The 14,746-nt window shown below is 35.9% G+C and overlaps 1 protein-coding gene across 5 annotated transcripts in view; it reads left to right on the forward strand.

Moving 5' to 3' along the window:
• Positions 1-14,746, forward strand: part of LOC101896673 (2-oxoglutarate dehydrogenase complex component E1) — a 42,448-nt gene that overhangs the window by 12,511 nt on the left and 15,191 nt on the right. For 3 of the 5 annotated variants that reach the window (XM_059127517.1, XM_059127516.1, XM_059127519.1), the window contains exons 2-5: positions 10,971-11,082; positions 11,155-11,295; positions 12,930-13,106; positions 14,144-14,273. In XM_059127517.1, coding sequence (XP_058983500.1) covers positions 10,990-11,082; positions 11,155-11,295; positions 12,930-13,106; positions 14,144-14,273 — 541 coding nt within the window. In that variant the 5' untranslated portion in view covers positions 10,971-10,989. The remainder of the gene's footprint in view (positions 1-10,970; positions 11,083-11,154; positions 11,296-12,929; positions 13,107-14,143; positions 14,274-14,746) is intronic. The other 2 variants (XM_059127518.1, XM_059127520.1) reach the window with 1 other exon arrangement.

Below are 14,746 nucleotides of genomic sequence, written 5' to 3' on the forward strand. Positions count from 1 at the left end.
GTGACATTTATATGAGGACTTGAGCTACCTATTGACAAAACACACATACAGGGCGAGATAAAAAAACTGCAAGAAAGTCAAACACCATCATTTCCGGTGAAGCGCTTGCTTGAGGTGATCGACACTTTGGTATTTTTCAGTGCCAACCTTGCTTTCCAAAATACTCCAGACACAATAGTCCAACGGATTGGTATCCGTTGGAATGTCCAAGTTCTGCGGCCAAAATGTTTGCGTGTCCAAGGCTTTAATACACCCTCCAGAATATTATGCGATAATATTCGGCATTTATTCTGATGCCACGGTCGATTAATACGATCGGAGAGCGATCATCGGCTGTTATGGCGGTCCACACCATCACCATGACCGGCGTTTGAGTTCTGATGGCCAACCGGAGGTGCTGACCTCTTTGGCAAGTAAACACGATCATTTTGTTTGTTTGCTGGACAACGAATGTTTTCTCACCGGAGAAAACCAAATTCGGCAGTTCAGCACTTTCGGCCAAGCGAAGCAACTCTTTAGCTCTTTTGAGACTATTTTCTTTCTTTTGCGGTGTAAATTCTTGCACTTTTTTGAATTTCAATGGCTTTATGCAAAGCTCATTTTTCAATATTTGCCGAATAGAATATTGCGATATGTTCAGCTCACAAGCCATTTTTCAGCCACTGCGACGCGGGTTTCGATCAAGTCGATTCTTTACTTCTCGAACCATTTCTTTCGTCGGGCTACGCTAGCAGTATCACGGTAACGAGCAATGGTACGAGACACAAAAGATTCCTATTAAATGCTGGAGTGCTCTAAAGATAGCCACTTGTGGTTTTCCAGCCAAATATAAAGAAATCACGCTTGAATTCCATCACGAATAACTTTTTTCTGGAAAATTCTTACCAAAATGTTTTTGTACGCTTAAAAACAATATAATGAGCTGTCACTGGAATAATTTTAACTGCTGTCGGACGAGAGGCTTAGAATTGACAGCAGTCTGAAGTTGTTTGCAGTTTTTTCATTTCTCCCTGTATTTATGCTAGAAAATCAATTTCAAATCATTTTGTCGGTACATAGAAGTTTTTATATAAGTATTATTGCTACTGATTTCGCATGGATAAATATAAAATCCAGAAATAACTCTTCTTTAAAGTGTATTTAGCATTGAAGAAATTGATTTAAATGTTAAAGAAAAGATTTGATGAAACTGGCTTTAAGTGTGCAATCCATGTTCCCACAACAGTCGGGTCAACGGTCTAGAACGACAAAGAATCTACTCGTACTAGGTCTATCACCTTCAATCATAGTGTAAGAACATTAAATCTGTCACAACAAAGAATGGGCTCGTCAATTGCAGTAATAAGATTTTTTAATTGCTTTATTTAAAAAACTACAATATTTAGTTCTGGTTTTTGTAAACTGTACTGATTATTTGTCTTCCAAATGTTTTTATTTTTCTTGGCAATTTTTAAATACCTTATTGAGGCGCAATAAGATTTACGTGCCAATTTTCACACAAAACACCAAATAAAATGCTTCCGAATACCATTCAAAGCGAATATTCGATTAAATCTCTGCAATCAGTTTGTTTTGTTTTTCAATTTGCCTTTCTCTTTTTTTTGTGGGTTTTCATGCATAAATAAAACAAAAGTGTATTTTCCTTTCATTCCGGTTTAAGGCCAAGGTCATTGCTTTTGGTTAAACATTTGCAAATCTTGTTACTTTTACAATGTTTTGAGGCTGGTAGTGGTGTATGGTGGTTGTATATTGTTTATCAAGTTTATCAGTTGGTAAGAGCGTGATAATATTAGTTTCATCCAGTTTAGGTGGGGACACTTGGGTGGAATGGGTGTTTTTCTACGAAGAGGGAAAATAATTTTGAGTAAACTGCGGATTTTCTAGAGATATTGAAATTTATTTAATTTAAATAGACCTAGATTGTAAAAGAAGACAGTAGAGAACTTGTTTGCTTGACATGGTTTTCGAAAAACAATTTTTTTAAAAAACTGTTTTTTAAGCCTGAGGATCGCCAAATTGTTTCTTTGCGATAAGAGGAAAAAGAAATAACTAATTCTATTTTTATTTTACAATTTCCTCTAATGCCTTTCCCTTCCCTTCCTTGCCGCAATGTTTATTTTGTTCAGCACCAGTACTCAACAATTATTTGTTATTGTAAACATTTGCAAATTCGCAAAAAAGTGTATAATCGAAACATTGTTAAAATTTTTCCAATTGATTTCATTTGATAACTTTGAGGCATTGTTGGTATTAACGAGCCCTCAATAATTGCAGTTTTTTTATGACAACAAAAAGAGATTAAATTGCTGATAAAAAATAACAAGGTTTTATTGAAGAGCATGTTTTTTTTTTTTTTTTTGTTTCTACTTATGCAACTTTTTGATATGGCAAGAGTGATAGGTGTGTTCCGACACATATTAATAAACCATTAACATTATTTTGGAGGCCATAATTGTGAGTTTATTTTTATACCCTCCACCTTGAAAAGGAGAGGGTATATTAAGCTTGTCATTCCGTTTGTAACACCTCGAAATATACATTTTAGACCCCACAAAGTATATATATTCTTGATCAGCATAAAATTCTATGTTGATTTAGCTATGTCCCTCCGTCTGTGGAAATCACTCAAGCTTCCGAACGTTATGAAGTAGGTCGATAAAATTTTACTCAAACGCATCTTATATCTGCAGGACTTTTGATATTGAAAATGGGCCATGTAGGTCCACGTTTTGGTATAGCCCCCATATAATGGTACCTCCCGATATTCGATATTTTGATTATTTTACATACATTATTCACCGGAATTGTTTCAAATTTGGTATTTGACGTTCGTAATGGATACTACAACCTATGGCAGAAAATTGTCCGTGCAGGTCCACTCCTTCGTATAGCCCCCATATAAAGGCACCCCCCGATATTCGGTATTTTGATGATTTTAGCGACATTATTCACCGGAATTGTTTTAAATTTGGTAATTAAAGTTCGTAATGGGATACTAACGCCGAATTTTGTTTTCTCCGATTGGAAAACATTCGTTGTTCAACAGTTTGTAAAACCAAATTATCGTATTTGCTTGCCAAAGAGGTCAGCTGAAAGTGTGCACCTTCGGTTGGCCACTAAAAATCGATGCCATCACAATGCGATGGTGATGGCGATGGCGGGGCCGCCATAACATCCGATAGTCGCTCTCCGCTCGTATTACTCGACCGTGGCATCAGAATAAATGCATAAATATATTATCGCGAAAATATTCTAGAGGGTGTATTAAAGCCTTGGGCACGCAAACATTTTGGCCGCAGACCTTGGACATTCCAACAGAACTCAGCACCATCGCAACCTCACTCAATGAAGTTCCTCGATTCATTTCCAGCGCACAATGACCATCAAAATCTCCGGATACCAATCCGTTGGACTATTGTGTCGGGAGTATTTAAAAAATACCAAAGTGTCAATCACCTCAAGCAAGCGCTTCGCCGGGAATGGACCAAAATACCACAGAGCAACATTCAGGTAGCGTGTGACGGTTTCATTGGCCGTCTGAAGCCCATAAATCATGCCAAAGGTGACCACTACGACCAAATCTAAACCTATTCTAAAATTTAATGCTATTTCTGACATTTTTAGCTTTCATTCAATAAAATAACAATTTTTAAATTTTTTTAAAATTATTTTGAATGAAAGCAAAAAATCAAATTTTAGAATAAGTTTAGATTTTTTCGAATTGGTCAACATTGGCACGAATTATAGCCTTCAAACGGTCAATGAAACTTTCACGCGCTGCCCGAATGTTACTCTGCGATATTTTGGTCCATTCCGAAGCGCTTACTTGAGGGGATCGACACTTTGGTATTTTTAGTGCCAACTTAAGAGGCTCGTTTGATAAGGCCAAAACGTGCCTCATGGAAATAACGGTGTTAGAACACAAGGTCTCTTTGAACCAAATCCTCTTCTTGGAATTTTGCTTCATTGACATGTTATGCGAAGAATATGGACGCACAGAATAGGCCAAGGTCATTGCTTTTGGTTAACCTTTAAAGAGGCCGATTTATGTAACGCTGGCCTGAATGGTCTGTTAACAGAAATCTGCAATATTTTGCTCATATTTGTATAAGGTTGATATATACTAACAAACATATATTTTGTATTTAAAGTCAAAGCGACTTAATTTTAAGTGTCTGCATAAACTGATCCTTGGACTAATAACATTCCATAACATATTTGTTTAAATTTATGATCTGATGAGTATCTGCTGTTTCATGACGAAATACCTGCTACGACGACGATGAAAAAAATCTATGAACTCTTAATGTGATAAGAGCATGTGACCAAGTTTAAGCAAAAAACAAAATGAAAACATAATGAAATTAAAAGTGCTCGTGGCTGTTCACTATCAGTCTAGCCACTATCAGGGCTATGCAAAAAATCAAAGCAAAAACCAATACAGAAAAGAACGCGCGACCAGAGCCGGCAAAGGCCAGTCAACATACAAAAAGAAAACAACGCTTATTAAAACTAGGCCTGTCTGGTTTGTTCGCCGTCTGCAAAATAAAAACATTTCCAATGTTCTTGCTTCCCATTAGTCAGTTAGTTAGTCAGCTAATCAAAAGTCAGCTCATTCTTTTTTCTGTTATCTTAAAACTTGTTTGGTGCGGTTTTTGTTCGGTCCGTACTATTGATGAACTTCAACACATAATCTTGTGATTTTCTATTAAAGTGTAGTTATGTGCCGAAGTCTCTCTGTCCGATCGTAGAGGAGATATGTTTTGCGTCGTTTTTTGGCCATTATTTGCATATTTACCTACTTTATGCCAATATATTGCGGTGTTGTGCTGGGGAATTTCGAATATTTAAGAGCGCGCGGTGGTGCTGGTGTTAACCTTATTTGTTTTATCTTCGTCTGGTCTTATTGACGTCATTTCTTTTCAATGGAATTCACTAGTTACCCATGAAAGGTTTTTCTGTTGTTTTATATTTCTTACCGCTATGTGTGTGCGTGTGTTTCGATATCATCATAGCCGAGTGTTGGTTTAATTTATTCCATTGCTGTTTTAAATGATTCATGCTAAATTATATTTGTCGTCTGGTGACAACTGGCGGTTTTTCGTTGTTTGTATTTTAATTTGCAAAGTTCATTTGCATTTCGAAACGTGAATTTGAACCCGTAACAAAATAATATTTGAAAGCTTGTGTAACATTTTATGGCTACCTCCCCTTCCATTGAGTGGGATTTTTTTGATAAAATGTTGATTTTCATAATGGCATTGAACTTTTCTTTTAGCCAGTGGAATTACCTGGAAATAAAAAATATTTAAGCGATTTACAATGTGTTCTTATTTCAGGCTTAATGCAAGTGTTTTTGTTTTGATGCATTATTTAGTTATGCCTTCAACGTTACGGCTATGCTATGTCACAAACAAGTAATGATTTTCCGAACGCAACCCGCTTCATGGCATTTAGAGCCGATCTAGTTTGTTTGAATGGTACGAACGATTAGCCTCGAAGGGAGCATTCGAGTCGGTCCAAACTTTGGGCGTCGAGATATGTGCATTTAACATAGATGTAGTTCAAAGATGGATAATAACGTGCAACAATTTATATTTTTGTTTGTTTTCTCTTTCGAGACGAGCTTAATGATCAGGAATTTGCAGTGAAAAGGAAAGCCAGATAGACACTATCACACACTCACCACTATGCGACGCGTTTCGCCGTTGGTTAAGCGGCTCATCAGGCATATTTGGTGTGGATGATGGCTTACAAGGGCCGTTCTCTGGAAAGTAGTATATATTTCGAACTTATTGCAAATTAGCATATGCGAATTATACACTAGAAACTCTCCAGGTTCGACTCAAGTTCTATTGGCAGATCTTTTTCACAGCAAAGTTTTGTTTTTGTAGTGATGGATTTTTTGTCCACAACAACTACATTGCTTCCAATGCATACACTTGTTTTAGTGCTGCTTTAGGAAGACGGGTTAATGGCTCTGAACGTAGAGACGGCAACTTCTAGTTGGCTGCACACCGAGGTCCGCGGTTCAAATCCCACAGCCAGGCTCGGCTGAATTTTTGAGTTTTGCCTTGTTAAGGCGAAGATCATATGTTTTATGATTTATGTGTTTGTTTTCTCTTTCGAGACGAGCTTAATGATCAGGAATTTGCAGTGAAAAGGAAAGCCAGATAGACACTATCACACACTCACCACTATGCGACGCGTTTCGCCGTTGGTTAAGCGGCTCATCAGGCATATTTGGTGTGGATGATGGCTTATAAGGGCCGTTCTCTGGAAAGTAGTATATATTTCGAACTTATTGCAAATTAGCATATGCGAATTATACACTAGAAACTCTCCAGGTTCGACTCAAGTTCTATTGGCAGATCTTTTTCACAGCAAAGTTTTGTTTTTGTAGTGATGGATTTTTTGTCCACAACAACTACATTGCTTCCAATGCATACACTTGTTTTAGTGCTGCTTTAGGAAGACGGGTTAATGGCTCTGAACGTAGAGACGGCAACTTCTAGTTGGCTGCACACCGAGGTCCGCGGTTCAAATCCCACAGCCAGGCTCGGCTGAATTTTTGAGTTTTGCCTTGTTAAGGCGAAGATCATATGTTTTATGATTTATGTGTTTGTTTTCTCTTTCGAGACGAGCTTAATGATCAGGAATTTGCAGTGAAAAGGAAAGCCAGATAGACACTATCACACACTCACCACTATATTATATTTTTATTTCTGGTAGATATATGAAGGTCCACAAAACAGACTCATATTTCATAAAAAAAACTATTTCATCCTTCGATTTGGCTATAAATACCTAAATTGGACTACTGTGTCTGGAGTATTTTGGAAAGCAAGGTTGGCACTAAAAATAGCAAAGTGTCGATCACATCAAGCAAGCGCTTCGCGGGAATGGGCCAAAATAACCCAGAGCAACATTCGGGCAGCGTGTGACGGTTTTATTGGCCATTTGAAGGCCTGTTTATGCAACATCGAAAAAAAATGTGATTGCTCGATTTTTTTTCTGCGCCAAGGAGCGCTCTCGCTCGAATTCGAGTGAGTTTCACTCTTTGTATAAATTTCGAGTTTTTCGTAGGTCGGATTGAAAACTTGACTTATACTCAACTTATACTCAAATCGGCTTTCCTTAAAATTCATAAAAAAAATTATTATTTCGATATATGGTTCATACTTTTATTGAATATGTGGGGTTCATATCAATATTGAGAAGGATTAATCTACTCACAAAGAACTGTTAATATTAAATCAAAATGTATTTTAATGGGAATTTAAATTAACGGCGGATTGGGATGGTGACATTCAAAATTCCGAAAATCAGGAGGTACCATTATTTGGAGGCTATACCAAATATTTAATACATTTGCGAGGAATACAACTACCTTCAAAGAACCCAAAATATGAACCTACAGCTGATCCGGTTAAAATTGGGTTCGAGATCTTTAAAAATTTCGAAAAGCAGGAGGTACTGTTAAATGAGACCTAGACCAAAAAGTGGATCTACATGGAATAGTTTTTACTAGGAATTCATCTACGAGATTACGAGATTACAGATGCTGTTGCAATATACCCTCCATTTTATGGTAAGGAATAGGAAAGAAGCGATGTTAATACTATAGGCTGAGTTTATACAGCTGTGGGCAAAACCAGCGCATAAGCTGGTTAAAACAGGCCTCATGTGCTTTTCATCTTATCTTTGGGCCAAAAAAGGAGCTACGCAAACATTTATCTCGACCGGGAAATGTATGCGACTGAAATTTGCTTACAAAAATGGATTGAAAGGAATTATGGGTCTATCTAGTTTGGGGCTGGTTCTAGAAGAAGTAGTATTTTCTCTGCTTGCAAGCAGTACATCAGAGCAAGCAGAACATCCGACTGCCATCCAAGACAGTGAATATTTTATAAGCAACATTTTTTTTAATTGATCCGAAAAACCTTTTTAATATTCAATAGTTGCAAAAAATGTTGAAAATATTAAAAAAAAACCCTCCTTGTTAAAATCATAATTTCTTTCGCACAAATTGATTGATAAATTTGTTTGGAATTAAAAATGTTGCCGGGACCCTGTACCCGAGTGTGGTACAATTCGCCACATTTATAAAATGTTCGAAACTAAATAAAATTCGAAATTAAATAAAGAAAGAAAGAAAGAAACCGGCGCATGCAAATAGTCGATGCCGCAAGCTATAATTAGATGAAGCAGGGGGTAGCTGTATGTGTTGCATACACGGTACAATTCGCAAAAGTTGTAATTTTTTTGAAAGCAATGGAATTTATTAGTGGATAGAAGAACATTTAACCATTTTTGTTCTCAGTATTGGATAAGAGAAACTATTTCATTCTACGGAATTTTAAGCCAATTATATTGTTACTTTTGAAACTACTCCACATTTTCCAACTCGTCCTATTCTAAATGAATCGGCTGGAGCCAAAACATGGTTGCAGTAGGTTTTGAGCAAAGCTAATGGTCTAATAAAAATTGGATCTACATTCGATTAGAACGTTACAGTTCTAGAAATTTGTTCTTACAATGCCAGCCAAAAACATCAACTTGGTTTTAAGTTCTAAATGTTCCTCCTTTTAAAACATGATCCACACCAAAAAATTTCCTGGTTGAAAAAATCCGTGTCTATTTAATATACAGTCCATGATTTTTCACCTCTTAAAGACAGCCAAGGCTCGAATATATATGCAAGAAATGAAAAAAAAATACAAGCTAAATATTAATTACTTGAACTATATAACAAACTAATGTATCGGTGTTAATTAATTCGTTTGTATATTTTTTATTAAAATATATATATATATATATATATGGCCACTGCATGACTACAGTGTATTATGAAACAATTAAATATTGTTTGCCACCAGTTGCTGTTGTACGTTTTTTTTTTTTTTTTCAACCAAACGGAATCTATTAACCTTGTATATTTGCTATTCACGTGATACCGACGTTATAATTTCTCCATTTAGTGGATATTATATCACGCATAGATAAAACGTTAGATGCTGACGTTCACAAAAATACTACACCCACACATTGTTTTCGCTCACTTACTCTCTTGCGGTCTTCTATGACTAAGTAAGCGAGGTAGTGTGAAAAATTATCTGTTATTTGTTTTTCAAAATGTTAGCACAAAAATATGTAAACAGAAAGTAGAGAATTTTGAGAAGAATGTTTGCAATTTCCGATCGTAAGAATTTTTTTCTAATGGTTTTTATATTTTGAAGTAATTTAAGATCCGAACTTTTCATGGTACAATGAAAACTAACCCTAAGAATGTTTTATGTTATTAAATAACTAAAATTTTTATTTGAAGACATTTGAGTTTTTTTATATTTAATTTTATTATACCCAGCCCTTTGCTCAACGGCCGACTCAAAATGCTACAGTTGAAATATAAAATGCATTGTCTGAAAGTATATTTATTTAAAAGATATATGCATATATCCGGAGAGATAAAAAAACTGCAACAAAGTCAAACGCCACAATTTTAATTTTTTTATATTTTATTGAATGAAAACAACAAATGTCGGAAATAGCATAAAATTTTAGAATAAGTTTAGATTTGTTCGAATTGTCACCTTTGGTACGAGTTGTGGCCTTAAAACGGCCAATGAAACCGTCACACGCTGCCCGAATGTTGCTCTGGGGTATTTTGGCCCATTCCCGGCGAAGCGCTTGCTTGAGGTGATCGACACTTTGATATATTTTACTGCCAACCTTGCTTTCCAAAATACTCCAGACACTATAGTCCAACGGATTGGTATCCAAAGATTTTGGTGGCCATTGTGCGCTGGAATAATATTTTCGCGATAATATTCGGCATTTATTCTGATGCCACGCCATCACCATGGCCGGCGCTCTTTAGCTCTTATGAGTCTATTTTCCTTCGGTTGCGGTGTATGTTCTTGCAATTTTTAGAATTTCAATGGCTTTACATCGAGCTCATTTTTCAATATTTGTCGAATGGAATGTTTAGCTCACGAGCCATTTTTCGGCCACTGCGATGCGGGGTTCGATCACGTTGCTTCTTTACTTTTCGAACCATTTCTGCTGATGTACCTGTTTTCTTCCGTCCACTTCCCTGACGTCGCTGCCAGTATCACGATAACGAGCGATGGTCCCAGACATAAAAGATTTATTCACATTTAAATGCTCTAACGATAGCCACTTGTAGTTTTCCGACCAAATATAAAGAAATTACACGATCACGCTTGAATTCCATCAAGAATAACTTTTTTCTGGATAATTCTCACCAAAATGCTTTTGTACGCTTGTAAACAATATAATGAGCTGTCACTGGAATAACTTTAACAGCTGTCGGCCGAGTGGCTTAGAAATGACAGTAGTCTGAAGTTGGTTGCTGTTTTTTCATCCCACCTTATATATGTAGCCCCTGCTACTATATACCATATTAGATACACCTTAACTTCTTGAATACATAAATCAAGGTGTAGCTCAGGCTTCAATTATTCATTAACTCAAAATGTTTTTACTCAAATAACAGTTTTGCAAGTACACGAAGACACCCAATTAATAGTCACTATCAAAGTGACTTAATTGTCACTATCTTTAAAAGCATTTGATTTATGTGAAAATACTCCAAGCAAATCACTGTTCAAACTTCAAAAGTTATTATCTATTGCATAATCATTTAAAACATCGACGCCAATAACAACAAGCACGACAACACCTAAAACGTTTTGTAAAAACAAAATCTAAAACAACAGACAATTATCTAACTGTAAACACGGACGAAACAGAAAAAAGTTGACAACCTGTCACATGGAAGTGAAAAATGGTTTTGTGTGCTGAACTGAACTGAATTATTTAGATAATTCTTTTTTGCACATGACAACAACAAATAACGCACTTAACCAAATAGCTCACCCTAAACCTCCGAACCCAATGTCAATTACTATAATTTGATTTCGTTTCTCTCTATTTTTTTCTTCCAGTTAAAAATTCGAAGCCACAATGCATAGAGCCAAAACAGCCTTTAATTTGGCTATATCGCCAATTGCGCATAAAAACTTTGCCACATGGCTGTTGAAGGGCAACAACAAGAAGGTAAGATATCGGTTTCATTTGTTTTTGAATATTTTTGATTTTAATGAATTTGATGTTTATTTTTTGTTGTAGATTGTCCATAATGCTATGGCCGCTGCTGCGTTACGTTGTTATAATTCTGCTGCAGCCGAACCATTCGCTAATGGAACAACAGCTTCTTATGTTGAAGAAATGTACAATGCCTGGCTTCGAGATCCCAGCTCTGTACACACTGTAAGTATTAGCAAAAAAAAAAAAAAACACTTTTTTATTCCGAATTCCGATATAAAGGAATTCCGATACAGTCACAAACTTAATTTTGAATCGAAGAGATCTTTAACAAGGCAGAAAATATGCTAAGACATCAAAAGCTTGCGACCTGGACGGAATCGCTTCGAAATTTACATTTCAGACATTGAGTAGCTCATTCAAGTCTTAAATATGCCTGCAGACCTTATTGACATAACGTAATATTTCTATGCCGTGCCAGTAAGGTCTTTGCAGTGGAGATGTATTTAAACCTTTCTGAACGCGAACTAAAAGTTTCTGCGTTGAAAATAGGTATCCCACCCGAATCCGAACTTAGGCTTAGTGTCATTCGGTCTGACAAATGGTATTTCTCTTGGATCATGCCATATCCCAATAATCGTCTCCATAAGCAGATCACTCGATTTCACAACCTGTGCCTGACCTGGATTCAGAGAACTAATTAAACGTCGCTCTGAGAACTGTCCGACCCTTCTGTTGTTCGGCTATCAAAAAGGTTTTTCCGAGACGTCATCAAAGCTGGAGCACCGGCCATATACCAAAATTTTCCGGCAAAGTTGGCGGCACTAGCGAACGAACGTGTCCCGTCGTTCCTACTGATCCCAAAGATTGATTCTCAATACTAATATTGAAAAAGCTGGTTACGCGGGGTAACTGCTTATTCACTAGGCATTCACTACATCGTTTACAAAGCCTGGAAAATAGACAGCCAAGAAAAAATGCAAACAGGAAGAGTTATACAGGCTGATTTGGTCTTGTTTCCAATTGCAAGAACTCTTGAGGTTTAACTCCTACCCATCATCGGATGAAGCTTTACAATTGCATACCATCAACACAGATTACGCCCCTAACATAGTACCACAGCAACATTTTAGGCGAGGACTAAACCAGAACAAGCCGTTTCATAGAAATGTGTTGGTAGCCCTTGACTTATCAAAAGCGTTTGATACTCACAACCACTCACACAGTTTGAGGATGTCGCGAAAACTACCAACCGGTCAAGTTTAAAAACTGGGAAAATTAAATATATGTGCGGACGTCAGTCTCACGTGGAATTTCTAAACAAGATATCCAAACCCTGTAGTTTGATCAAAAGAGTTCTCCAAGCTAAAGAGGTATGTCCGAAACTTTTCAAATTGTACCTTTCCTCGAATTCCACGACCTCCATGGCATGGAGATCGTAATGTATGCGGAAATTGAATAATCATGGCGTTGGGTCCTGCCATTGATGACTTATGTGCAAGACTGAATACCTATCTAACGAAGCCTGTGAATATACCGGAATTTTTAAATGTTGAGTTAGAACCTGATTAACAGGAAGCAACAACCTGCATATATTACTCTCACAGCAACCAGAATTGTGCCTGCACCAATTATGGAACACTACTAAAGAGGTCGCCTCCTTTTTGAATTGATCTGAATAGCCATATTAATCTTCTTCAAATTTAACTAATGTTTATGATCTTTCTTAAGTCTTTTTTTATTTTATTATTATTTTTTCGAAAATTCCTTTTGTCCTGAGGTCATATTTTCCTCATATTACTTAATTTGTATTAATTTCATTTCCAATATTAATTTGTATTCGCTTTTCTTTTTTGCAGTCATGGGATGCCTATTTCCGCAACAACAGCTACTGCGGACCCCCAAATCTCGCCCCACAACAATATAATACATTGCCCGCTACCGCTTTTGCTGGTATGGCCGGTGTAGGTGCTGCTCCCGACTCCAAGACCATTGACGATCATTTGGCTGTACAAGCCATCATCAGAAGTTATCAGGTATGTGTTTGTTGTTGAAGTTTAAATTTTATTTTAATGTCCCAGTAGTTATCATTATTATGTTGTTTATACTTTTTGTATTTGTTTATTATTAAAGTTACAATTATTTCATTTAAAATTGGGGGTTTTAGTTCACATTAGTTTCTATTATCTTTTTTCCATCTGTTTTTGGGATTTATTTGCTTTAGTTATTTGATATTTATAAAATGTGTAGGGAAACAGCACCATACACGAGTTTTAGTTAGGATTATGAGGCACATACTTTGAGGGTGTATGTAGAAACTGCAACATTGTCACTGTTTATACTAAGTTTTTGATTTAACAAAAAAAAAAAAAGCTTAAAATCGGATCTTTGTTTAATTATATTTAATTAAAAGAGTTTTCAATGTCAGTTCTTACCAGTGAATCTTTCCATGTTGTAGTCCTTATACATATACCTTCTGTCTATTATAATATTGTATAGCATTTTTGATGATTGAATTTTATTCTTGACAAATATTCCTTAAGCCTTAAATGACCGCTTTTCTAAGAGATTGTGAAACAATTAACTGAATTATCCCAGATTTACCTACGAAATAAATAAATGTCAGCATGTAGTTTAATAAACTCATATGTGCCTTTCAACAAAACAATAATGAACTTTCTGTAACAATTACAAATTTTTCCAAAACCCTCTATTATGATTAACATAAAATTGGCTAATACTGAATTGAAACATACTATCCCTTCTAATTTAGTTACTAATATCGGTCGAAATACAACATTTGTATAAATAAAGAAAATGCATCTATTGTAGTATTAAGTCTGAAAATGGTTGTTCTGTATGTATATTTTATTAAATCCTATTTCTGATATTTGCCGTATTCTCCGTTGTTGACGATGAATATTGTATATCCTTACTCTCACCTCCACCACCACTACCCTTTCACTTTGAATTGCCCCCAATGTTTGCATTAAAACCAACCAACCAACCAATTCATTTTTCATTCATACATAAATTCATTCATTCACATGTTCATATGTTCATATATAATTAGGCACGCGGTCATTTGGCTTCGGAATTGGATCCCTTGGGAATTTTAACAGTTGAAAAGATCCAGGCGAAAGATGGTCTTAAACGTCGTGCTAATGAAGATGTTTTACGCCAGCATTCTGAATTTTTGTTTGGTAATTTTCAATTTTATCTATAATTTTTTGTCACTCTGTTTCTCTTTTTCTCTCTCTCTAAACATTTTCTTTAATATAAAGTAGAATATTTATAACACTATGTAACAGAATATTCAAAAAATGTTAAAATGTTGAAAAGACTAGGAAAATTTTAATGAAAGTTGCAAATAAAGGGTGAGATAAAAAAACTGTAACAAAGTCAAACGCCATAATTTTTACATTTGTTTTTAATTTTTTTGAATGAAAGCAAATAATTTCGTAAATAGCATCAAATTTATAATAAGTTTAGATATAGTTTAGATTTGTTCGAATTGGTCACCTTTGGCACGAATTATGGCCTTCAAACGGCCAATTAAACCGTCACACGCTGTCCGAATGTTGCTCTGCGGTATTTTGGTCCATTCTAGGCTAAGCGCTTGCCTGAGGTGATCGACACTTTGGTATTTTTTAGTGCCAACCTTGCTTTCCAAAAT

The sequence above is a fragment of the Musca domestica genome, unplaced genomic scaffold (assembly GCF_030504385.1).
Source record: "Musca domestica strain aabys unplaced genomic scaffold, Musca_domestica.polishedcontigs.V.1.1 45, whole genome shotgun sequence".
NCBI lineage: Eukaryota > Metazoa > Arthropoda > Insecta > Diptera > Muscidae > Musca > Musca domestica.